Source organism: Pelodiscus sinensis, chromosome 24, assembly GCF_049634645.1.
Source record: "Pelodiscus sinensis isolate JC-2024 chromosome 24, ASM4963464v1, whole genome shotgun sequence".
Classification (NCBI taxonomy): domain Eukaryota; kingdom Metazoa; phylum Chordata; order Testudines; family Trionychidae; genus Pelodiscus; species Pelodiscus sinensis.
In genome coordinates this window covers 5,224,545-5,250,043 of record NC_134734.1, presented here as the reverse complement: position 1 = coordinate 5,250,043, position 25,499 = coordinate 5,224,545, and the positions used below count along the sequence as shown (strand labels likewise).

The window sequence follows — 25,499 nt, the reverse complement described above, 5'->3', positions numbered from 1 at the left end:
TGCTCGCGGGGTTTCATTTCCTGGAAAGGGCCCCGCTGCCCGGCCGATGAATCAGCCTGAGCCTGAGCCGGGGCGCGGGAAATGCTGCCTGGCCCTAGGCGGTGCCCGGCCCCTGCGCCCTGACTCACCGCGCGGCACAGTCACCGCGTCCCGCACAGGCTGGGGACCGGCCGCGAGCGGGGGGCGCCGGCCGGGGTGGGGGGGATCCAGGGCGGGGGCTGAGCGGGGGGCGCCGGCCGGGCTGGGGGGGATCCAGGGCGGGGGCTGAGCGGGGGGGGGTGTTGGGGGGGATCCAGGGCGGGGGCTGGGCGGGGAGGGGGGTTGGGGGGGATCCAGGGCGGGGGCTGAGCGGGGGGTGCCGGCCGGGCTGGGGGGGGATCCAGGGCGGGGGCTGAGCGGGGGGGGGGTGTTGGGGGGGATCCAGGGCGGGGGCTGGGCGGGGAGGGGGGTTGGGGGGGATCCAGGGCGGGGGCTGAGCGGGGGGTGCCGGCCGGGCTGGGGGGGGGATCCAGGGCGGGGGCTGAGCGGAGAGGGGGCTGGGGGGGATCCAGGGCGGGGGGGTTTGGGGGGGATCCAGGGCGGGGGCTGAGCGGGGGGGTTGGGGGGATCCGGGGGGGGGTTGGGGGGGGTCCAGGGCGGGGGCTGAGCGGGGGGTGCCGGCCGGGCTGGGAGGGGGTCCAGGGCGGGGGCTGAGCGGGGGGGGGTTGGGGGGGATCCAGGGCGGGGGCTGAGCGGGGGGGGGCTGGGGGGGGGTCCTGAGCGGGGGGGGGGTTGGGGGGGATCCAGGGCGGGGGCTGAGCGGGGGGTGCCGGCCGGGCTGGGGGGGGATCCAGGGCGGGGGCTGAGCGGGGGGGGGATCCTGAGCGGGGGGTGCCGGCCGGGCTGGGGGAGGATCCAGGGCGGGGCACCGGCCGCTGTGCTGCCAGAGGAGCCACTCGCTCCCTTGGGACCCGCGGATGCTGCGGCGCCGGAGCCCCGGCTCCCCCTCGTGGACATGCTGGGGAACGACAGACGGCTCCGGCTGCCGGGTTAACTCTACCCAGGGTGGCCCCCCTGCCGGTGCCTGGCTGTAGCCCCTGCTCCAGCTGCATCCTGGCCCCCCCTCCGCCGGCCTCTTTGTAGGGGGCAGGTGCCAGCCTCAGTCCCTGCCCCGAGCCCTCGCTGCCTGGATGCCCCACCGACAGGTGCATCGTGCCCCCCTGGAGCCTGGAGAAGAGGACTTTGCCCTGTCACCAGTAATCCCCTCCAGGCCTGGCCCTGGGCTTCCTTTCAGCCCCCCTGCAGTGCTGGGGCCAGGGCCTGGGGGGGTCTGGGACAAGTGTCCCCTCCCCCCCACCAGGGACTGAGGCCAGGCCAGGCTTCCTGCTGCAGCGGGTCCCTGCCCAGACAAGCTGAATGCCACTGGTCCCTGTGGGGCTGTGGTTCGGGCAGTGCCCTACGCGGTGTCACCAAGGGGTGGGGAGTCACTGGGCCCTGCGCCCCCATCCGCAGCCAGATGTGACTCTCAACTGGTAGGCAGAACAGAAGGGTTATCGGTTCACAGGGACACGGCGTGGAACAGGCTTGTCAGCCCAGGAACCAGGAGCAGCCAGCACAATCCATCTTGGGGATGCCAGCTGAGACCCACTCACACACCCAGCAATCAGTCCAAGCCAGCAGGCAGCCCCACCCCCTCCTTTATCCCCTTCCCAGGCAAAAGATGTCCCCTGGTCGCACCCCTACCCCAGACTCAGGTTACTCTGAGCCTGAGCCATTGTGAAGGTGCTGGGCTGGGCAGCCTCCCTCACTGAGTCACACCCAGAATTCCCATCCCCATCTAGCTAGTAGGGCAGTGCCCAGGGAAACTGAGGCAAGCACATAAAGGCTACGTCTACACTGGCCCCTTTTCCGGAAGGGGCATGTAAATTTCACCAGTCGTCGTAGGGAAATCCACGGGGGATTTAAATATCCCCCACGGCATTTAAATAAAAATGTCCGCCACTTTTTTCCGGCTTTTAAAAAAGCCGGAAAAGAGCGTCTAGACTGGCCCCGATCCTCCGGAAAAAGTGCCCTTTTCCGGAGGCTCTTATTCCTACTTTGAAGTAGGAATAAGAGCCTCCGGAAAAGGCCGCTTTTTCCAGAGGATCGGGGCCAGTCTAGACGCTCTTTTCCGGCTTTTTTAAAAGCCGGAAAAAAGCGGCGGACATTTTTATTTAAATGCTGCGGGGGATATTTAAATCCCCCGCGGATTTCCCTATGACGACTGGTGAAATTTACATGCCCCTTCCGGAAAAGGGGCCAGTGTAGACGTAGCCAAAGAGTTACCACAGAACAGGACAGTAGAAATCACATGCAGCACAACCAGCAAATAGACTAAATGCAATCCCCACTTTATCACAGCCGGGTCCTGCTGCCAGCCCAGGGTTTTGCCTCTCCCAGGCAGCTCCGGCCAGTCCCACAGACGGTCAGGAACTGGCCCTGTGGGAGAACGGGATGGAAGCGGATCTCACACAGTTGTTTCATAAGGGGACCCAGGGTAATTCCAGGCCACCTGGTCTGATACTGACCTGGCAGAGTCAGGCAAGGCCCACACCAGCCAGGACTCAAGGGGATGCTTGAATGCCAGTTGAAGGGGAAAACGAGTCCAGCACAGACCACAGGGGCAGAAACTGGAGCAGGTGGTTGACATGATGCCACACGAGTTTCCATTCAGAAACTAGAGCCTCGAAAACGGACGTGGCCCAGAGCAAGTGGGTGAGAAACTGGCTGATGAGCCATGAGATAAGTCAGCAAACAGAACCATCTCCAGGTGGGCGTCTTTCCAGCGGGGAGCGGTTTTGGGTCCTGCGCTGTTTGCGGGGGCTGCGGGGAGCAGCTCTGGGCCCTGCGCTGTTTGCGGGGGCCGTGGGGAGCGGCTCTGGGCCCTGCGCTGTTTGCAGGGGCCGTGGGGAGCGTCTCTGGGCCCTGCCCTGTTTGCGGGGGCCGTGGGGAGCGGCTCTGGGCCCTGCGCTGTTTGCGGGGGCCGTGGGGAGCGGCTCTGGGCCCTGCCCTGTTTGCGGGGGCCGTGGGGAGCGGCTCTGGGCCCTGCGCTGTTTGCGGGGGCTGTGGGGAGCAGCTCTGGGCCCTGCACCCAAATAGGCCACAAACCAGTCACACTGAGCACTTCAGCTTATGCTCCTACACTTCAGTTAGTCTATAAGGTGCCACAGAACTCCTCGTCGCTTTTGCAGATTCAGACTAACACGGCTACCCCTCTGATACTGAGCACTTCAGCTGCCAATCCGGCCAGTAGGGAACAAAACCCCTGGTGTACATCCTATGTAAGATCATAGAATCATAGAGCTGAAAGAGACCTTGGGAGGTCATCAGGTCCAGCCCCCTGCCCAAGGCAGGACCAATCCCAACTAAATCAACCCAGCCACCTGCTGGGGAGGTACCAGGCTTGCAAAGGGAGAGTAGCTGTTGCTAGTGCCAGGCAGAGCGCAGGGTCCCACGCGTGGGCCACGGTAACTGATGTGCAGCGCCAGACACTAAACCCCCCAGCTGCGTGCTGGTCCTGCTCCAGATGCTGACAGTGCCTGGGGCCGGGCAGAGCCAGGGAATCCCACGCTGCCCTGCAGGGTGTCCAATCTCTCTAGGAGCGGGTGACACAGAGCAAGCTGTGGCCAAGGTTCCTGATGCCACATGGCTCGCAGAGCGGTGGCCACGCACTGACTACAAGGCAGCACAGCCTGCGCAAAGGCAGAATGGACAGGACTGACTTAGCTCTCTGCACCCAGCCCATCACGTTACCCTGGGTCTGCGCACCCCAGTGAGCGAAGGGCTCGCTGAGCTGCCCCTGGCTGGGGCGTGGTGGGATTCAGAGAACCTATGGCTTCTCAGAAGAGTCAGCAGCAAGAGGCATTCAGGGGAACTGCAGGAACCAGGCATTTGAAGGCCACAAGGGCAAGTTGGGTCCATAAGAACATAAGAACGGCCGTACTGGGTCAGACCAAAGGTCCATCTAGCCCAGTATCCTGTCTGCCAACAGTGGCCAGCACCAGGTGCCCCAGAGAGGATGGACCGAAGACAATGATCAAGCGATTTGTCTCCTGCCATCCCTCTCCAGCCTCTGACAAACAGAGGCCAAGGACACCATTTTATCCCCTGACTAATAGCCTTTTATGGACCTAACCTCCATGAAATTATCTAGCTCTCTTTAAACTCTGTTATAGTCCTAGCCTTCACAGCCTCCTCTGGCAAGGAGTTCTACAGGTTGACTACACGATGTGTGAAGAAGAACTTTCTTTTATTAGTTTTAAACCTGCTACCCATTAATTTCATTTGGTGTCCTCTAGTTCTTCTATTTAGGGAACTAATAAATAACTTTTCTTTATCGGCCCTCTCCACACCACTTATGATTTTATAGACCTCTATCATATCCCCCCTCAGTCTCCTCTTTTCTTAACTGAAAAGTCCCAGTCGCTTTAACCTCTCCTCATATGGGACCTGTTCCAAACCCCTTTCCAAGGCCAAAATATCTTTTTTGAGGTGAAGAGACCACATCTGTACACAGTATTCAAGATGTGGGCGTACCATAGTTTTATGCAGGGGCAGTAAGATATTCTGGGTCTTATTTTCTATCCCTTTCTTAATTCCTAGCATCCTATTTGCCTTTTTGACCGCCGCTGCACACTGTGTGGAAGTTTTCAGAGAACTGTCCACGATAACGCCAAGATCTCTTTCCTGATTTGTCGTAGCCAAATTAGCCCCCATCATATTGTACGTGTATTGGGGTTATTTTTCCCGATGTGCATTACTTTACACTTATCCACATTAAATTTCATTTGCCATTTTGTAGCCCAATCGCTCAGTTTGGTGAGATCTTCTTGGAGTCCCTCACAGTCTGCTTCTCTCTTGACTATCCTAAACAGTTTGGTATCATCCGCCAACTTTACCACCTCACTGCTTACTCCTTTCTCCAGATCATTTATGATCCAGATCTGGTCCAGGTCTGGCTATGCCCAGGCTGGTGTCGTGTGTGGGTCTGTCCAGAGTCACCCCCAGAAATCGTGGCCATGTGACTGGGGTGGCCGTAGGCCCACTGGCTCCCCCCAGTGACAGATGTGATCTGCTAAAACGCGCAAGCTTCTTAGAAAGCCACCGAGTCTCAGTGTCTTCCTTGCAGGGGGTACTAGAAGCATGATATGGTGCTGTACCCCAGAGAATCCAAGGACAGGAGCATCCGGACACCTGCCCCAGCGCCAGTCCCAGAACAGAGCTGTTGGAAAGCCAGCTGGTGACAGAGAGTCTGCCAGGCCTCTGGGCATGGAGGGACTTACTCTCCTTGTCACAGTTACACCTTATTGCTGAACAGTGATAGAAATGTAGCCGTGTTACTCTGGTGTAGCTGAAACAAAAAACAGGACTATGTAGCACTTTAAAGACTAACAAGATGGTTTATTAGATGATGAGCTTTCGTGGGCCAGACCCACTTCCTCAGATCAAATAGTGGAAGAAAATTGTCACAACCATATATACCAAAGGATACAATTAAAAAAAATGAACACATATGAAAAGGACAAATCAAATTTCAGAACAGAAGGGAGATGGGGGGGGGGGAAGGTAAATGTCTGTGAGCTAATGACATTAGAGGTGATAATCCTTGTAATGGGTAAGATAATTAGAGTCTTTATTCAGACCCAGGTGTAAAATGTCAAATACCTGGGTCTGAATAAAGACTCTAATTATCTTACCCATTACAAAGATAGCTTCCCCAATTATCACCTCTAATGTCATTATCTCACAGACATTTACCTTCCCCCTCCCATCTCCCTTCTGTTCTGAAATGTGATTTGTCCTTTTCATATGTGTTCATTTTTTTTAATTGTATCCTTTGGTATATATGGTTGTGACTACTTTCTTCCACTATTTGATCTGAGGAAGTGGGTCTGGCCCACGAAAGCTCATCACCTAATAAACCATCTTGTTAGTCTTTAAAGTGCTACATAGTCCTGTATTTTGTTTCAGCTTATTGCTGCTTTGTCTAGCACCACTTCCCAGCCCTTGGATCGTGTTCAACCTCCCTGGGCTAGGCTGAGTGAGGGACCCTTCCCTCGCTGTGGGGCTCAAGTCACCCCATCCCTCGCTGTGTTCAGCTGGAGCCACACACCCTCAGGCAGCGTGTCCTTCTCCTGGCTTCTCTCTTACACAATTATCGACATCCTTCCGTAGCAGTGAGCACCAGGACTGCACCAGGGCCCATCTAGAAGCCAAATAACCTCCCTGTGCTCCTCAGAATCCCTCCATGTCTGCATCCCAGCTCTCTTGCCCATGGCTCGTGCTCAGCTGATTAACCCCACGAGCCCCCCAGTCTTTTTCAGAGTCACTGCTTCCCAGGAACAACTTAAAAAACAACAAATAGTCTGGTAGCACTTTTAAGATTAACAAAATAGTCTTTAAAGTGCTACCAGACTATTTGTTGTTTTTTAAGTTTTTGCTGTTACAGACTAACTCGGCTCCCCCTCTGATGCTTCCCAGGAGAGTGTCTCCCCTCCTGTAAGTCCAGCCGGTCTTCTACAATCCTGTATTGACCTTCAGCCTTATTAAAACTCAAATGATTTGCTTGCAGCTGGATCACTCGTTGTCAGTGCCCTGTGCTCTTTGGTATTTCCCAGGCTGTATCAGGGAAGGTTCCATGTTTCCTTCGGTAGCCAAAATGTAGTATTTGAGTGCTGGTATAAGAACCTAAGTATAATCCGTATGCTTCTGCCTCTCCTGGTTAGACAAGGCCTGCTAGAAGATCTTGCTTCTTGTTAGCATCACAAAAGAAGTTGTGTCCCTTACCTGAATTGCAAAGGAAGTTCTGGGAAGGTCTTTTGGGAACTTTGTAGCCGGTGGACAGGAATGCAAAACTACTTGGTGCGGCTGAAGAATGTGTGTGAAGCCATCGCACTCGTCCAAGTGGTCAGACAGACTTGGGCTAAAGGAAGACTTGAGAGAAGATAATCAGAGAAGATCCATTGTGCCCGAGGCTGAAGGAATTAGCAGAACAGAGGAGCCCTGGAGACAGGCAGACACTCCCAAAGGTGAGACCACAAATGAGATAAGGGAGCCTGGCCAGAAACATCAAAGGAGAACAGTGGGAACCCCCCAAGAGGAACACAGCAAGGATGGCAGCATGACACTGCCAAACCCACAGACCCCAATGGGATCTCCTAAGTGTAAAAATGGGGGGCTGTTGCCATGGGACACTGGATTTGGTCCTGCAAGCCAAGCCTCCAAGGAGCCTTGAATCACGATCGAGAGAATCACTCATGTCCGATCTTGGCCTGTAAGGTTGACTTGAGCCACGACAGACTGGTTACTATCAATCACCTGCAGGACCTGTGTGTGAGAGAGAATGCAGATGCTGCTTTTCATGCTGTAATTTTAACAAAGGTGGCATGCTGCCTCTTTCCCTGAAAAAGATCCTGCGCGCTTCTTACGAGCATGACACTTCCAGTCATTGAGAGAGATGGAAAACAGCACCAGGCCCAGAACCGCTCCTGGGGGATACGCTGGAAACATTTCTTGGTTACGGTTACATGAAAGAGCATGTTTCATGGCTCGGATAGCTGGCGTGTTAGCCTCATAAAACAAAAGTACAAGTTGATTAAACTCAGAAATCTGAAACTACCGGTTTTAAAAGCAAGTGAAAATATTGTCTCCACTGGATGTTTAGTAGAGGGACAAGGTGGGCCAAGTAAGTATCTTTTACTGGACCAACTTCTGCTGGTGGAGACAAGCTTTCGAGATGGGCATCTTCACATCAGTGTTGCTTCTGCACCTGCATGTAGCTTGAAGCAAGAGAAGATAGTCCAACAATATCCTGGGACCAACAGCCAAAGATTTTTGGTGCTTTCCCTCCTTATCACAGCCCTCGCAAGAGGAAAGCAACGTGTCAGCTGGCAGCTCTGTGGTAACTCACAAGGGCCAGCGAAAGGAAGTCTTGTTCTGTGGTCAAAGGCAGCTGGCTGTGTGCTCTCTGTGCTTCTCTCGAAAGCAGTTGCAGAGTTTCTGCTTACGGCGCATTTCTAGACAAAACCACGTGGCATCTCCAGGTGCCGGGCTGTCTGGTAGGACAAGACTGGTGTCTTGTACTCCGATCGCTGCACTTCCCACATGTTGTGCTCGGCAGACGCGCTTGCTCGCTACAACCAGCAGATTTTGCCTTTGTCAGTGGGTTGGGCACAGAGATGTCTGTGCCCCCCGACCGGAATTGTCTCTTCTCAAGGAAAGGAGGCCCAGTTCTGTCAATGGCCTCTCTGCGTTTGATGTCAGGCAGTTTCTTTCTAATGGCCGTTGCCTCCTTTTTCTATGCGATCCTGCTTCACCCATGTCACATGCATCTTCTTTCCTTGATTCCTGACACATAATGCAGCAACTGTCCCAAACGGGCACAGCTCTCGGGAGATTTCTTACTGGTTCTATTGCTTAGTTACAACTGGGCCCAATAATGAGTGGCACAAACCATTGGTTCATCTAACTGCTATTACTCCAATGGTAAAAGAAAATACCATCCCCATCACATCTGTGTGAACTGGAGTCTAACTACAAAGCCTCAGATGCAATCAAACAAAAACAGGTTGGACCTCCTAGTCTGGCACCCTCGGGCTCCGACTGGTCCTGGATAAGGGATCTTTCTGGACCAAGGGAAGTCATTTCTGCACACACAGCCCTGCTACCCCCTTCCTCAGCCCTGCACTGGCCCTTCCCCCACTGAGTTTCCTGGCTCCCTCCCACAGCCGAGCTGGAGATATCCCCACGTGCTCCCCTTCCCCCTGATGGCACAGTGCTGGGCTCCTGGCACCTCCACCCCCTACAGGGCACTGGGACTCTCTGATCCTGGGACATGTGTGGTCCTTCCCAGACCAGAGAGTTCCAGTTTATAGAGGTGCAACCTGTGAGCCGGTGAGAAAATGAGACAGTGATTTCACACACACAGAAACTAAACTCTCTGGGCACATTCCCTATCACCATCGTGGTCAGGTGGTCAGTAATATGTCCGTAGCTGTATTCTTACTATTAGAGCATGGAATTATTATCTGTGGTTTAGTTTGGCTCATTTAAGATTTTTACTTCATTTGCTTGTCTGCTTTCTTTCACATATAAGGGTTGGGTTCCCCCACCAACATGACCTGGTCTGTCCTGATATACTTTGTACCCTGGTATGACTGTGTCCTCAATTCACCAAGATTCTGGGATGCCTATTACCTCTGTATCGGTGTTTAATAGGAGGCTCTCCATCTTATTATTTTGATTTCTAGCACTTGTACATAAGCACTTTCAAACCTTGTCACTTTTTGGCTGGCTGCCATTGCTTGCTGTAATTTGAATGGGGCTCTTTTTCAGGCAGCAGATTTCAAACAAACCAAAGGAAATAGTTCACACAATGCAGTCACCCTGTGGAACTTATTGCTAGGGGATGTTGTACGTAAGCGAAACAGTGACTAGGTGATAAGTTTCGGGGGGAGGGGGGGGGAACTGTGTGAGTCTGTTTCAGCAAATACGAGGAAGCCTGTGGCTCCTTAAAACCTCACACATTTGCTCGCCCATAAGCTTTTGTGGGCTAGAGCCCACTTTTTCCTGTTTACGCCCAAATCAGCATGTGAGTCTTGATGGTGCCTCCAGACCGTTCAGTGAATTTACCCCATGGCAGAGGGTAAAGGCCTACGTCCATTTAACAGGTCGTACATAACCAATATCCTTGGGGGCCCAGGGGTTATTGTGATTTACCTTTGATAACCTTTGGGGGGAAAGCGCCAAGGAAGCCTCTTGGTGTGCGAAAGACCTGGGGGACAGGACAGTGGAAGCACGAACAGGGCAAACCAGAGCAGTTGCTGGCCAGCGATAAGCTTGGTAGCTTGGGTGTTGCTAATAGGCAGGGAAGCTGCAGTGGGGATTTGCTGTGTGACAGTCCGAGGAGGGGTGCAGACAAACACAGGCTGTGGCCAGAGACGTGCCTTGCTGCACCCTTTAGCTTGAACAAAAGACAGGATTATGCAGCACTTTAAAGACTAACCAGATGGTTTATTAGTTGATGAGCTTTCGTGGGCCAGACCCACTTCCTCAGATCAAGTTGTGGAAGAAAATTGGCACGACCATATATACCAAAGGGATACAATCAAAAAAATGAACACATATAAAACTGACAAATCAGATTTTAGACCAGAGGGAGGTAAGGGGGGAGATTAGTGTCTATGAGATAATGATATTAGGGGTGATAATTGGGGAAGCTATCTTTGTAATATAGTGATAGAAATGTAGCCGTGTTAGTCCGGTGTAGCTGAAACAATACAGGACTATGTAGCACTTTAAAGACTAACAAGATGGTTTATTAGATGATGAGCTTTCGTGGGCCAGACCCACTTCCTCAGATCAAATAGTGGAAGAAAATAGTCACAACCATATATACCAAAGGATACAATTTAAAAAATGAACACATATGCAAAGGACAAATCAAATTTCAGAACAGAAGGGGAATGCGGGGGGGGGGGGGGGAGGGAAAGGTAAATGTCTGTGAGCTAATGATATTAGAGGTGATAATTGGAGAAGCTATCTTTGTAATGGGTAAGATAACTAGAGTCTTTGTTAAGACCCCGGCGTAAAGTGTCGAATTTTAGCATGAATAACAGTTCAGAGGATTCTCTTTCAAGTGTAGTCTTTAAAGGCTTTTGAAGCAGGATGCAGGTAATTAAGTCATTGAGACTATGTCCTTTCTGGTTGAAACGGCAAGAAACTGTGTTTTCTTTGTGATCCTGTCTAATGTCTGTTTTGTGGGCACTGATCCTTTGGCGAAGTGTCTGAGACGTTTGTCCAATGTACATAGCAGACGGACACTTTCGGCACATGATAGCATAAATTATATTTCTGGATGCGCAGGAATATGTGTTCTTGATCTTATAACTCACTTGGTTAGGTCCAATAATGGTATCAGCAGAGTGAATATGTGGACAAAGCTGGCAACGGGGTTTGTTGCAAGGGAAGGTACCAGGGTTGGTATTAGTGTGGTATGTCCTGTGGTTGTTGGTAAGAATCATCTTGAGGTTAGGTGGTTGTCTATAGGGGTATGTCTACACTACAAAGTTAATTCGAACTAACGGACAGAGACCAGAAACTTCAGGATCTCTACCAAGCATTTATAAACCTCAACTACCCACCCTGAGAAATAAAAAAACAAATTGAAAGAGCCAGACGAATACCCAGAAACCATCTACTTCAAGACAGACCCAAGAAAACCAACAATAGAACACCACTTGTCATCACCTATAGCTCCCAACTATAGTCTCCTAGGGTACGTCTAGACTACATGGCTCCGTCGACGGAGCCATGTAGATTTGTTGTTTTGGCAAAGGCAAATGAAGCCGCGATTTAAATGATCGCGGCTTCATTTACATTTACATGGCTGCTGCGCTGAGCCGACAAACAGCTGATTAGCTGTTTGTCGGCTCGCGCGCTAGTCTGGACGTTCCCCCTGTCGACATCAAAGCCCTTTGTCAGCAGCCCTGGTAAACCTCATTCCACGAGGAATAACGGGGCTGCCGACAAAGGGCTTTGATGTCGGCAGGGGAGCGTCCAGACTAGCGCGCGAGCCGACAAACAGCTGATCAGCTGTTTGTCGGCTCAGCGCAGCAGCCATGTAAATGTAAATGAAGCCACGATCATTTAAATCGCGGCTTCATTTGCCTTTGCCTATGTGTCTAATCTACATGCCTCTGCCGACAGAGGCATGTAGTCTAGACACAGCCCTATAGACAACCACCTAACCTCAGGATGATTCTTACCAACAACCACATGACATACCACACTAATACTAACCCTGGAACTTTCTCTTGCAACAAACCCCATTGCCAGCTTTGTCCACATATTTACTCTGCTGACACCGTCATTGGACCTAAGTATGTTAGTTACAAGATCAAGAACACATATTCCTGTTCATCCAGAAATATAATTTATGCTATCATGGGCCAACCTCTGTTCTAAAATCTGATTTGTCAGTTTTATATGTGTTCACTTTTTTTGATTGTATCCCTTGGTATATATGGTTGTGCCAATTTCCTTCCACATATTGATCTGAGGAAGTGGGTCTGGCCCACGAAGCTCATCACCTAATAAACCATCTGGTTAGTCTTTAAAGTGCTGCATAGTCCTGTCTTTTGTTTCAGCTACACCAGGCTCACGGGGCTACACCTCTATTACTACCCTCCTTTAGCTGAGAAAGGGCATCGCCCCACAGGCCGGCCTCCCAATGGCCCTTCCGCCCCTCTGTGCCAGGCCAGGAGCTGCTTTTAATGATGGGGGGGCACAGGGTGATGGGTTAGGAAGGATGCGGGGCGGGGGAGGGGGGCACTGGCCCAGCCTGACCCACCTTTCTCCTAGCCCCACCCCAGCCTGCCCCACCCTCCCCTTAGCCCCGCCCCTCCATCGCCCCTCCCCCAGCATGCCCCGACCTTCGCCTAGACCCGCCCCTCCCCAGCCTGCCGTACCCTTGGCATAGCCCCGCCCCTTCCATGAGGCCCCGCCCCAAGCCCACCTCTTCCCCGCCCCTTTTAGGACACACCCCCTTGCCGTTCTCCGAGTCCCCACTCGCTGTGCTGAGGCCCCGCCCTTTTCCTAGTCCAGCCCCCTTATCGAGGCCCCGCCCCTTGCTCCTGGGCTCGCTCTCCCCACTCGGGGGTCGACACCTGGAGACCCCAAAGGCCGGTGGGGACCGAAGAGCGGAAAGCGACTCCCGCAGCCCCGCAAGAGATCGGGACTACAGCCCCCAGCAGGCAGTGCGGCAAGATGGCCGCCCGCCATGCGGCCTCGGCCTGCACTGTGGGGGTGGGAATGGCCGCCCCGCGGACCCAACCAACCGATCCCCGGACTACAACTCCCGGCGTGCAGCGCGGCGGGCGCATGCGTTGAGCTGGACTCCGGAAGTCGGGTGAGTCTCACTGGGGGCTGCTGGGGCCCGTCTCCAGTATTGGGGAGGGGGAGACGCGGGGGGGCTCTGGGTTCCCAGTGGGGGAGGCGCGGGGGGGCTCTGGGTTCCCCAGTGGGGGAGGCGCGGGGGGGGCTCTGGGTTCCCAGTGGGGGAGGCGCGGGGGGGCTCTGGGTTCCCCAGTGGGGGAGGCGCGGGGGGGGCTCTGGGTTCCCAGTGGGGGAGGCGCGGGGGGGCTCTGGGTTCCCCAGTGGGGGAGGCGCGGGGGGGGGCTCTGGGTTCCCCAGTGGGGGAGGCGCGGGGGGGGCTCTGGGTTCCCAGTGGGGGAGGCGCGGGGGGGCTCTGGGTTCCCCAGTGGGGGAGGCGCGGGGGGGCTCTGGGTTCCCCAGTGGGGGAGGCGCGGGGAGGGCCTGGGTTCCCAGTGGGGGGAGGGGTGTGACCCCGAGGTGACCCCCCCCTGCTGCCCCCAGCTGCCCGTGGGGCCGGCGCCGGGATGAACCTGGAGCGGGTCTCCAACGAGGAGAAGCTGAACCTGTGCCGGAAATACTACCTGGGTGAGCCAGCCTGGGGGGGAGGAGATGGGGCCCGGGAGGGGGGTGGCCTGGGGGGGCAGAGGAGTTGGGGCCTGGGGGGGAGAGGAGATGGAGCCCGGGAGCGGGGGCCTGGGGGGGAGAGGAGATGGGGCCCGGGAGCGGGGGCCTGGGGGGGAGGAGATGGGGCCCGGGAGGGGGGGCCTGGGGGGGCAGAGGAGATGTGGACGGGGGGGGGAGGAGAGGAGATGGGGGGCCCGGCCTGGGGGGATCCGGAGAGGAAAGGGTGTGGCAGGTGCCTGGGGATGGGAGAAGAGGGGGCACTAAGCTGGGGTTCAGAGAGGAGGGGGGCTGGCAGTGTCTCATGCATGGGGTTGAGAGCAAGCTGAGAGGGGACGTGGTGGCTGCTGTGGGAGGTGGGGGGGCAGTTGTGATGACCAGGACATTAATGGGTCCCAGCTACGTTCATGGAGGACTGGTCCATCAGCCTGGCTACTAGCCATTGGGTGAGGAGAGTGCTGGGAATTGGTGACGGGACGGATCACGTCACGATTCCTTGCTCTGTTAGCTGCCTCTGGGGCAGCTGGCACTGGCCACTGTTGGCAGTTGGGACACTGGGCTGGATGGACCTTTGGTCTGACCCTGTCTGGCCGTTCTTATGGGCATGGTGGGTGCCTGGGGGCGAGGAGAGAGAAGAGGGTGTGAGGCTGTAGGAGTGGAAAAGGGGGGAGGTGCCCTGGCATGGGGAGAGTGGAGCTACCAGTCTGGGGGGCATGGAGAAGAGGGAGCATGGGGAGGAAGCTCCAGGCTGGGAGGTCAGAGAGGAGAAGGGGCATGGTGGCTACTGTCATATGACCCCAGTACTGCCACTCGGAGGGCTGCGAGCTTCCCAGTAGCCATGTCCCGGTCTCTCCCCGGGGCTTGACCCGTCTCTGCTGCCCTCCCCCCAGGTGGCTTCGCCCTCCTTCCCTTCCTCTGGCTGGTCAATGTGCTGTGGTTCTGCCGCGAGGCCTTCCTGGCGCCTGCCTACACTGAGCAGCCGCAGATCAAAAGCTGTGAGTGGGGCAGAGTCTGCTGGGTGGTGGGTGGTGAAGTGCTGCAGTGGGCAGGGACCTGGGGCATGGCAGATGGTACCTGGAGGGGGCAGGAGCGAGAATCAGAGGTGCAGCTAGTGAGCAGGGTCTAGGGCATGGAAGGTAATTCATGGGGCTGGGAGAGGGCCCTGGGAGCTTAGCTGGGGGCAGGGCCCTGGGGACTCAAGTGAGAGGAGTTACTGAGGCAGGGCCCAGGGGGATTGAAGGAAAAAGCCACTTGGGCAGGGGCTAGGAGGGAGGGACCATCAGGGCAGGGCCCAGGGTGAGGTGGGCGGGAGGGACCCCGGGGGCAGGGTCCAGAGGAGGGAAGGGATGGAGGGGCCACGGGGGCAGGGCCAAGGTACAATGGGCATGGCACTGAGCCCTGTCTCTTTTTCAGACGTCCAGCGCTCGGCTGTGGGGCTGCTGTTCTGGGTGGTCGTGCTGACCACATGGGTCACCATCTTCCAGACACACCGGGCCCGATGGGGTGAGCTGGGTGACTACCTGTCCTTCACCATCCCCCTGGGCATCCCCTGATGGCGCCAGGCACACTCAGAGGGCAGCCAGGGGGCCCCCTCCAGCTTGGATCAGCGGGGGTCCCATCCCTGCCCCTCCTGCCGGAGCTCATCCCTTGCTGGCTGCCCCCTGCTCCGTGAGAATCAATAAAGTTTTTCACCCTGTCCCGCTGGCTCTGCGGCTGTGGGGGAGCACTGGTTGGGTGAGTTCCTGGGGGAATTTGTAGGGGCGCAGAGCAGCAGTGAGCACAAGGGTGGGCAAGGATGCTGCCTGCAGTGATTCAAGTCACCTGAGGTGGGGGAAGATGGCATGTGATGAAGGGGTTCTCCCCCAATGGCCACAGCTCCTGCCTTTACGTGGGGGTGGAGAGCACAGATGTGCCCTAGAACTTCACCTGGGTGAGAACTGGCAGCACGGTCGTACAGCCAGGGATGAGGGCAGGGAGTGCTGGGACAAAGCCACCTCTGGGGCGGGGCGGCTGGGAACAGCCACGCAGTGACACTCCAAAGGGAGCTATGCGCTCTCCCTACCATTTAAACAGCAGGAGCCAGGAAGGAGCCCTGGGTTGCTCGTGATGTTGAAGGATCCTCCCATCTAGCCTCTTATGAAAAGCACCTGGGACCCATGTACAGCACCATCCACACAATCCCCTGCAGCACAGCACCCCTTGCAGCTCTGCTTCCCTGTGGCCTGCACTGGGAGCAGGGGGTGGGAGGGAGAGGAGAGCAGAGATCAGCGGGCTCTGCTGTGGGCTGTGGGACAGCTGAGTGGGGAGAGGCCTTGGGGGCTGGGCTACTCTTGAGCACCGGCCCTGTTCTCCAGCACAGTGGTATGTAGGGTTATGTGCTCGGGAAGGAGGTTGACGGACACTCGGGTCCTCTCGTGCCTGACCTGAATGGACAGGAAGGGAATGATCACTGAGAGCTCCTTGGAGCCCTGGGTGCAGCCGCAGAACGAGGAGCATATGAGGGTAGAAAGTTGTGGGTGGCCACGGAGAAGCGATGTCACGCTGGGCCTGGATCTGGGCAGGCCGTAGTGCTGGATATGGAGTGGCAGGAGTTAGGTGGGGATCCATAAATGTGGGTTTCACCCCACCTGGTGCCTGACTGTCTCCATTCTTGACAGTCATGTCTACCACTTGGCCATGGCTTGAGAAGTGGCTCAAATGGAGATTTATGGGAGTTTAGTGGCCGGGGGGTGGAGTGTGGGGGGGAAATGGGAGTAAAGCAGTAGCCATTTGCATCTTGCTGGCACTGTTGTTAAACAATGGTCTGACACCCCACTTTGGGATCCCCCCGCTTTCTCCCAACAGTGACCATTTAAAATGATAGAAAGAGAGGAGGGGCTTAAACCCCTGAATTTTGTGCCACTGTGAAAACTTAAGCCCATAAAAATGTTTTGAAACTCTTACGACCTTGCCAGAATGATCACAGTAAGAATGGGATTCTGGTGGCCCTGGGAGATTATCATATACATAGTAGCCCAGTGTCTGTGACTCTGTAATGCTGGCTGTTCCTCTGGGTGGTGCTGTTGCCTCCTGCCGTGGCACTCAGCTGACTTCTGCGCTGGTCAGCTGGGCCACTGCGGGAGCAAGCAGCTGTTTGGGGTCCATGCTCCTCATGCAGCACGGAGGTGCTATTTGCTCCTGCGCGGCGGCCTAGCTGAGCAGCGCAGAAGTCAGCCAAGCACCACGGCGGGAGGCAACAGCGCCACCCAGAGGGAACAGCCAGGGGCGGGGCCTGGACGAGCATGCGTCAGAACATCAGGAAAGGGCGCCGGCTTCAAAAGGAGGAAAGTGGAGCAGGCGTGGAGAAGACAGAGAGGAGAACGGAGGCGGCGGAGGACAGCAAGAGAGAGAATGAGAGAGACGCAGCAGGAGGAGGAGAAGAGAAACACAGAGTGAGAGGTGGGAGGGGGGAAATAGAAGGAGAGAGAGGCAGGAGGCGGACAGGAGCTGAGAGGACGAGGAAGTAGGAGAGAGAGGCTGCTTGCTCCTGCGTGGTGGTCCAGCTGAGTGGCACAGAAGTCAGCCAAGCACTATGGCAGGAGGCACAGGGGGGCAGGAAGGTGAGGTACATGCCCCGGGGGCGTGGGCGGGGCCTGTACGAGCGTGCATCCTTGATGGAGACAGAGGAGAGCGGAGAGAGAGTGAGAGTCAGGAGAGGGCGAAGAGAAAGCGAGAGATGGAGCGGAGAGAGTGAGAGCAGGAGGAGGAGAAGAGGGAGAGAGAGGCAGAAGGCAGAGGAGAGCTGAGAGAGAGAGGGGAAGGGAGGAGGAGGAGAGAGACGGAGCGAGAGACCGGAGGCTCAGGAGAGAAGACCGACGTGGAGGAGAGACCTGAAAATCCCGTCTTATGACAGGCTAATTGCCTAGTTTTATAATGTTGATGCCGAAGATAAGTTTCTTATTTGCTTTTTTTATTCTAATTTTTACTGCTTTACATTTTCATGGTTGCATGAGATTTTGGGGGGGGGTCACCATTTTTGTTATCTTCATCAATTGAAAATTCACATTGCAGGAATTGCGGTGGGGGAGTCCGGTGATGGCACAAGGACAGTAGCCCCTGAGAATGAGAGTTCCAGCTTTATAAAGAGTTAAAATACAAACAGTCACCGTTACAAGTCCAAACGTTCCCAGGGCATGTCTAGATAGCGGTGCTATTTTGGATACTCCTAGTATCCTGAAATAGCGTTTTCTGAGTCTTCAGAGCACGCCCGTTATTTCAAATTAGCTTTCAACATAACAGGTACGCTATTCCCACGTCCCTGTAAACCTGCTTCCCCGAGGGTTAAGGGACATTTGGGAATAGTGCTCGATTTGGAAATTAACTCAAAATAAGCTATGCGATTTGCATCGCTCAGATTGCATAGCTTATTTCGAGCTAAGGGTGCAGCGTAGACACACCCAAAGTGAATACCTTAAACCACCCATTATACCTGTATGACTGTTCGGGGCCAGTCTGCTTGTAACAAGTCTCACTCCAAAGTCTAAGTCCCTGGACTTTGACAATGTTTCTGACTTGCCTGCCTGTAACTTGTGATTATCCTGCATGGGGGTGCGGTGGGGGCAGGGAAACCCCCATTTATCAAGGACAATCTAAGCTAGCCAAGCCTACTTGTACAGCAGCAATGAGGAGACTTTGGAGGGATCACAGACAATGGTGTGAATAAAACACAAGTGATTCACAGTGTTGGGAGGGGCTCAGTTGGGGGGGATGAGGGCTCTCGGTGGGGGTGCGGGCTTTATAGAATCATAGAACTGGAAGAGACCTCAGAGGGTCATTAAGTCCAGCCCCCTGCTTTAGGCAGGACCCAATCCCAACTAAATCAACCCAGCCAGGGCTTTGTCAAGCCGAGACTTAAACACCCCTAGGGATGGAGACTCCACTACTTCCCTAGGTAACCCATTCCAGTGCTTCACCACCCTCCTGGTGAAATAGTTTTTCCTAATATCCAACCTGGATCTCTCCCACCACAACTTGAGACCATTGCTCCTTGTTCTGCCACCTGTCACTACTGAGAACAGCCTCTCTCTATCCTCTTTGGAACCTCCCTTCAGGAAGTTGAAGGCTGCTATCAAATCCCCCCTCACTCTTTGCTTCTGCAGACCCAAGTCCCTCAGCCTCTCCTCATAAGTCATATGCTCCAGCCCCCTAATCATTTTGGTTGCCCTCTGCTGGACCCTCTCCAGTGCATCCACATCCTTTTTGTAGTGGGGGGCCCAGAACTGGACACAATACTCCAGATGCGGCCTCACCAAAGCTGAATAAAGGGGAATGATGACATCTCTGGATCTGCTGGCAATGCTCCTCTTAATGCAACCTAATATGCCATTAGCCTTCTTGGCTACAAGGGCACACTGTTGACTCATATCTAGCTTCTCATCCACTGTAACCCCCAGGTCCTTTTCTGCAGAACTACTGCTTAACTGGTTGGTTCCCAGCTTGTAACTATGCTTGGGATTCTTCCGTCCCAAGTGCAGGACTCTACACTTGTCCTTGTTGAACCTCATCAGATTTCTTGTGGCCCAATCCTCCAATTTGTCTAAGTCATTCTGTACCCTATCTCTGCCCTTAAGCGTATCTACCTCTCCCCCCAGCTTAATGTCATCTGCAAACTTGCTGAGGGTGCAATCCATCCCCTCATCCAGATCATTAATAAAGATATTGAACAAAACCAGTCCTAGAACCGAACCTTGGGGCACTCCGCTGGAAAACGACCTCCATCCTGACATTGAACCATTGATCACTACCCGCTGGGCCCGGCCTTCTAGCCATCTTTCTATCCATCTTACCGTCCATTTATCCAATCCACAATCCCTTAACTTGCTGGCAAGAGTATTGTGGGAGACCGTATTAAAAGCCTTGCTAAAGTCAAGGTATATCACATCCACTGACTTCCCCATGTCCACCAAGCCAGTTATCTCATCATAGAAGCTAATCAGATTGGTTAGGCACGACTTGCCCTTTGTGAATCCATGCTGACTATTCCTAATCACTTTCCTCTCATCCAAGTGCCTCAATATGGATTCCTTAAGGATCCCTTCCATGATTTTTCCAGGAACCGAAGTAAGACTGACCAGCCTATAGTTTCCTGGATCGTCCTTCCCTTTTTTGAAGATGGGCACTACATTTTCCTTTTTCCAGTCATCCGGGATTTCTCCCGATCTCCACGACTTTTCAAAGATAATAGCCAAAGGCTCCACAATGACATTTGCCAACTCCCTCAGTACCCTCGGATGCACTAAGTCCGGACCCATGGATTTAAGTACGTTTAGCTTTTCTAAATAGTTCCTAACCTGTTCTTTACCCACCACGGGCTGTCCATCTTCATCCCATCTTGCGTCACTTGGCGCAGAAGTCAAGGAGCCGACCTTGTCCGTGAATACAGAGGCAAAGAAAGCATTGAGTACTTCAGCTTTCCCCACATCATCTGTCACTAGGTTACCTCCTTCATCCATTAGGGGCCGCACACCCTCTCTGATCACCTTCTTCTTGTTAACGCCTGTAGAAACCTTTCTTGTTATCCTTCACATACTTAGCCAGTCGCAATTCCATTTGCGCTTTCGCCTTCCTGATAACCCCCCGGCATTCTCGAGCTATACATTTAAATCCCTCCCTAGTCATTTGTCCAAGTTTCCACTTTTTGTAAGCTTCCTTTTTGTGCTTAAGTTCACCAAGGATTTCCCCTGTAAGCCAGTCCGGTCTCCTACCATGTTTGCCTCTCTTGCTACGCGTCGGGATGGTTTCTTTCTGTGCCTTCAATAAGGCTTCTTTAAAATACTGCCAGCTGTCCTGGACTCCTTTCCCCTTCATGTTAACATTCCAGGGGATTCTGCCCATCAGATCTCGGAGGGAGTCAAAATCTGCTTTTTTGAAGTCCAAGGTGTGTATTTTACTACTCTCTTTTCTTCCTTTGGTCAGGATCCTGAAATCTACCATCTCATGATCACTGCTTCCCAGGTTGTCACCCACCTCCACTTCCCCTATTAGTTCCTCCCTGTTTGTGAGCAGAAGGTCAAGCTGCGCACGGCCCCTGGTTGGATCCTTCAGCACCTGTGTCAAGAAGTTATCCCCAACATTCTCCAAAAACTTCCTGGATTGCCTGTGTACTGCCGTATAGGTTTCCCAGCAGATGTCAGGGTGATTAAAGTCCCCCACGAGAACCAGGGCCTGCGATCTGGAAGCTTCGCTCAGTTGTCCGAAGAAAGCCTCATCTACCTCATCCACCTGATTCGGTGGCCTGTAGCAAACACCAACCACAACATCAATGCTGTTGTTTGCTCCTTTAAACTTAACCCATAGACTCTCAACAGGTTTTTCCTCCCTCTTTATACTGGAGTTCAGAGCAATCTTAGTGCTCTCTTACATATAGTGCAACTCCTCCTCCTTTTCTCCCCTGCCTGTTCTTCCTGAACAGTCTATACCCTTCCATGACAGCACTCCAGTCATGCGAGTCATCCCACCAAGTCTGTTATCCCAATTAAATCATCTTTCTTGGTCTGGGCCAGGGCCTCCAGTTCTTCCTGTTTGTTGCCCAGGCTTCTCGCATTAGTGTACAAACACTTCAGGTAACCAGTTGATCGTCTTATCTTTTCCATTTGAAACATGGGTCCTCCTTTCTTGCCCCTTCCTCTCTGCATTTCTTCCCGGTATCCGACTTTCCCACTCCCCTCAGGGTTTTGGTCACCGTCCCCCGACGAACCTAGTTTAAAGCCCTCCTCACTAGGTTTGCAAGCCTGCCCGCGAAGATGCTCCTTCCTCTCTTCGTTAGGTGGATCCCATCTCTTCCTAACAATCCTTGCGCCCGGAACAGAGTCCCATGGTCGAAGAAACCAAAGCCCTCTCTGCAACACCATCTGCGCAACCACACATTTACGTCTTCAATTCGACGATCCCTGCCCAGTCCTTTCCCTTCAACAGGGAGGATGGAGGAGAATACCACTTGCGCTTCAAATTCTTGGATCCTTCTTCCTAGCGCTACATAATCCGCAGTAACACGCTCAAGATCATTCTTGGCCGTATCATTAGTTCCCACGTGGAGAAGCAGGAAGGGGTAGCGATCTGAAGGTTTGATCAGCTTGGTAAGCCTCTCAGTGACATCCTGAATGCGAGCTCCCGGTAAGCAGCACACCTCTCGAGATTCCAGGTCCGGACGGCAGAGGGATGGCTCAGTCCCTCTTAGGAGGGAGTCCCCGACCACCGCCACCTGTTGTTTCCTTTTGGGCGTGGTGGCCGTGGAACCCCCATCCGTAGGACTTTACGCATCCCATGCTTTCCAGTAGATGGTGTTCCCTTCTGGTTTCTTCCTTGTGAGGTCCCTTCCAAAGCTTTCAGCACTGCAGAGCCTGTGGAGAGAGCTTGAAAGCGATTGCTTACCTCTATAGCATCGGGGGAATCCTGTGCTGGCCTTTTTCCCCTTCTAGAAGTTACATGCTGCCAGTTCTCTTCTTGGTCACGCACTGCCCTCTCTGGCTCTTCTGCCTTCCGTGCTTGAAGGATTAAATGCTGCCTTCTATCGAGGAAGTCTTCATCCTCTCTGATCAAGCGTAGGGTCGACACTTGGGCCTCCAGTCCTCTTCCAAAATGTTGACCAGCTTGCACTTGGTGCAGATGAAATCCGTTCTTTCTTCTGGGAGGAAGACAAACATGGCACACGTTGTGCAGGTAACAACAGCAGACCCATCACCAACCATCGCTGCTGTCCTGGAAAAGGGATTTAAAAAGAAAGGCAAGAGAACCTCCCGCCCTTCCCAACTCCTTCTCTAAACTCCCTGTTAGCAATCACCTGTTCACAAGCTCCTTGGTCGCTTGCCCACTGCCTTATAAAGCCCCTCCCCCTACCAAGGCTCAGCCAATCAGCAGAGGCTTCTAGAATTCAAACTTTAATTAGAAGCCAACAGTTTCCACCTGCCAATCACAGCACAAAGTCCATCAAGGAGAGGGGGAGAGGAAGGGGAGAAAAACAAACAAAAAAAAGGCCTCACTCTCAAACACAGGGGAAAATAAATAAACAAAAAAGAACACCCACCAACCCTCACTCACAAACACAAGCTCAGCACACAGCAAGAAAGCCCCAAACACAACACCCACTTCCCTCAAGACTCCGGTATCTGCTTCTCTACCTGGAGAACTCCCTCTCTAAAGCCTCACTCAAACAGGGAAAGAAAAAAAATAATAAATAAATAAATAAATAAGACCAGAACCACCACACACCAAACAAACACAAGCCTTATAAAGCCCCCCCCTTTGAGTGGGGCTGGAGATGAGTGGGTTGGGATGTGGGAGGGGGCTCAGGGCTGGGGGTGCAGGCTCTGGGGATAAGAGGCTGCTGTGCAGGAGGGGGCTCCCCGAGAAGGGGCTGTCGCACTGGAGGGGGTTCCGCTTGCAGACTGTACGGCCAGGCGTGGGCACAACGTGAGAGGCCGCTCTGCCTGACTGGAGCAGGGCTTGGCCATCACGCTGGAGGGGGCTCCCCGAGAAGGGGCTGCCATGCTGGAGGGGGTTCCACCTGGGGACTGTACGGCCAGGGATGGGCACAACGTGAGAGGCCGCTCTGCCTGATTGGAGCAGGGTTTGTCCCCATCCCTAACTATTCCAGCTGGAGTCTCTCCGGCTCCGTGCTGATAGCGGCTTGTGGAGAGAGGTATGGTGCCTAGGCCTGCACGGACGCCGCTTGCGGGGGACACGCGAGCCTACCTGGCGAGACCTCAAGCAGGGCTGGGGACAGGCCCGGGCTGAAGGCTCCGTTTGTCTGGACGTGGGCTGTGGCTGGTTTGCTTTAAGCAGTTTTAGCCTTTCCAGTCCCCCCCAGTGCCTGTCGCTGTGAGCTGCCCCTCCTGCCCATCAAAACAGCCCTCGAGACGCTGAGCAGAGCCGCCGAACTCTGTACTTGGGCACAGGCCATGGCTGCAAATGTCCCTCGTCAGCAATGGCACCTGCTGGCTCCAGCTCTGCCCAGGGAGCAGCTTGCAGGGGGGCCCCCCAACCCCTCACCCAGCTCCCCAGAGCAAGTGGCTCTCAAGGGGGGTGGCTCGCACCAGGTGCTGGTGGAAGGAGGCTGAATTGCCCAAGGAGGTGTGGCCAGCTGGCAGCGGGGTGTTGCCCTGACTCTGAGCAGGGTGGGGTGCTGTGCCCCAGGGCCCTGGCTGGAGTCTCCTTTGGTTAATCTCTTCATTTAGCAAGATTGGCCCAGCGTGGGTGGGTGAAACCTGCTGATGTTACACGGGGCGGGGGGCACCTTGGGAACCAGGAAGGGGGTGAGCGTTGGGTGACCTGCTCACAGCAGGGTGTGTGGAGCCCTGCGCAGACACAAAACTGCATCCCCGCCTGCCTCCCTTCGGCACAATGATTTGTGGGTGCGGATACTTGAGGCAAGCGGGAGAGCCGCCGGTCTGCAGAGCTCTCGGGACGCGACAGGGCCTGGCATAGGGGCCACAGGGGTGGCGGGAACAGGCATACATAGCCGGTCAGCAGTGGTAGAGCCGGGGTAGCACTGCTGGCCAAGGGGTGGCTCAGAGCCCAGCAGGACGGAGCCAACTCAGCTCCCGCACGCTCTGGACGCGGGGTCCCACTGGAGCGAGTGCAATGAGCGGCTGAGCCCAGGCATGGGGAGCCTGTCTCATGGAGGAGCCAGGATGGACGTGCCTTGCTCAGGCAGGCACCGTGCAGGCTGAGAACAGCTGTGGGGCTGGCTAGAAATGCTGTGGGTGGCACCAGGGATGCAGAGAGGTACTGCCAGGCAAGGGCGCTCAACTTCCTCTCCTGCTCCCTGCAGCTCAGTGCCCCTACCAAGCTCCCCACAGCCTCTCAGGGCCCCCACCCAGCCCTTGCCCTTCTCGCTGCAGCCCAGCGCCCCCTGCTGAGTCCCCACCCTGCTCCCTACAGCCCCACAGCGCCCCCTGCCAAGCCACGTCCCCTCCCTGCAGCCCAGTGCCCCCTTGCTGAGTCCCCACTCTGCTCCCTGCAGCCCCACAGCTCCCCCTGCCGAGCCCCGTCCCCTCCCTGCAGCCCAGCGACCCCTGCTGAGTCCCCACCCTGCTCCCTACAGCCCCACAGCGCCCCCTGCCGAGCCACGTCCCCTCCCTGCAGCCCAGCGCCCCCTGCTGAGTCCCCACCCTGCTCCCTACAGCCCCACAGCGCCCCCTGCCCAGCCCCGTCCCCTCCCTGCAGCCCAGCGCCCCCTGCTGAGTCCCCACCCTGCTCCCTGCAGCCCCACAGCGCCCCCTGCCGAGCCACGTCCCCTCCCTGCAGCCCAGTGCCCCCTGCTGAGTCCCCACTCTGCTCCCTGCAGCCCCACAGCGCCCCCTGCCCAGCCCCGTCCCCTCTCTGCAGCCCAGCACCCCCTGCTGGGTCCCCACTCTGCTCCCTGCAGCCCCACAGCGCCCCCTGCCCAGCCCCGTCCCCTTCCTGCAGCCCAGCGCCCCCTGCCGACCCCCGTCCCCTCCCTGCAGCCCAGCGCCCCCTACTGAGTCCCCACTCTGCTCCCTACAGCGCCCCCTGCTGAGTCCCCACTCTGCTCCCTACAGCGCCCCCTGCCCAGCCCCGTCCCCTTCCTGCAGCCCAGCGCCCCCTGCTGAGTCCCCACCCTGCTCCCTGCAGCTCCACACCACCCCCTGCTCAGCTCTGGCCCCTCCCTGCAGCCCCACAGCGCCCCCTGCCGAGCCCCCGCCCTGCTCTCCACAGCCCGGCACCCCCAATGGGCATCCCGAGGGTTTCAGGACCTACTTGGGACGCCATCACTTCCTCAGGCCAGGGCCTCTGGGGAAGCGCAGGGCTGATCAGCGTGGCTAACTGGAAGAGAGCTCTCCGCCTGCCTGCCTCCCAGCCCCCCACTTCCTGTCTCCAGGGAAACTTCCTGCTCTGTCTGTGTCCTGGCTACCCCTCCCCCACCCCCTGTGGGGTGTGGGGAGCTCATCCCTCACTTGGGGCTCTCAGAGCAGCATGGCCCCCTCCCA

The 25,499-nt window shown here is 55.4% G+C and overlaps 1 protein-coding gene across 1 annotated transcript; it reads left to right on the top strand.

Moving 5' to 3' along the window:
- Positions 1-12,661: 12,661 nt before the first annotated feature.
- Positions 12,662-15,210, top strand: PSENEN (presenilin enhancer, gamma-secretase subunit). Its single transcript, XM_075907427.1, has 4 exons — positions 12,662-12,925; positions 13,393-13,476; positions 14,403-14,507; positions 14,926-15,210. The coding sequence occupies exons 2-4, from the start codon at positions 13,416-13,418 to the stop codon at positions 15,063-15,065; spliced, it is 306 nt and encodes a 101-aa protein (XP_075763542.1). The 5' UTR covers positions 12,662-12,925; positions 13,393-13,415; the 3' UTR covers positions 15,066-15,210.
- Positions 15,211-25,499: the final 10,289 nt, after the last annotated feature.

Excerpts from the sequence above, each read along its gene's own strand:
- PSENEN (XM_075907427.1), top strand. The coding sequence starts at position 13,416 with ATGAACCTGGAGCGGGTCTCCAACGAGGAGAAGCTGAACCTGTGCCGG. Across the intron at positions 13,477-14,402 it reads GTGCCGGAAATACTACCTGG|GTGGCTTCGCCCTCCTTCCC; the intron begins GTGAGCCAGCCT and ends CCCTCCCCCCAG. Across the intron at positions 14,508-14,925 it reads GCAGCCGCAGATCAAAAGCT|ACGTCCAGCGCTCGGCTGTG; the intron begins GTGAGTGGGGCA and ends TCTCTTTTTCAG.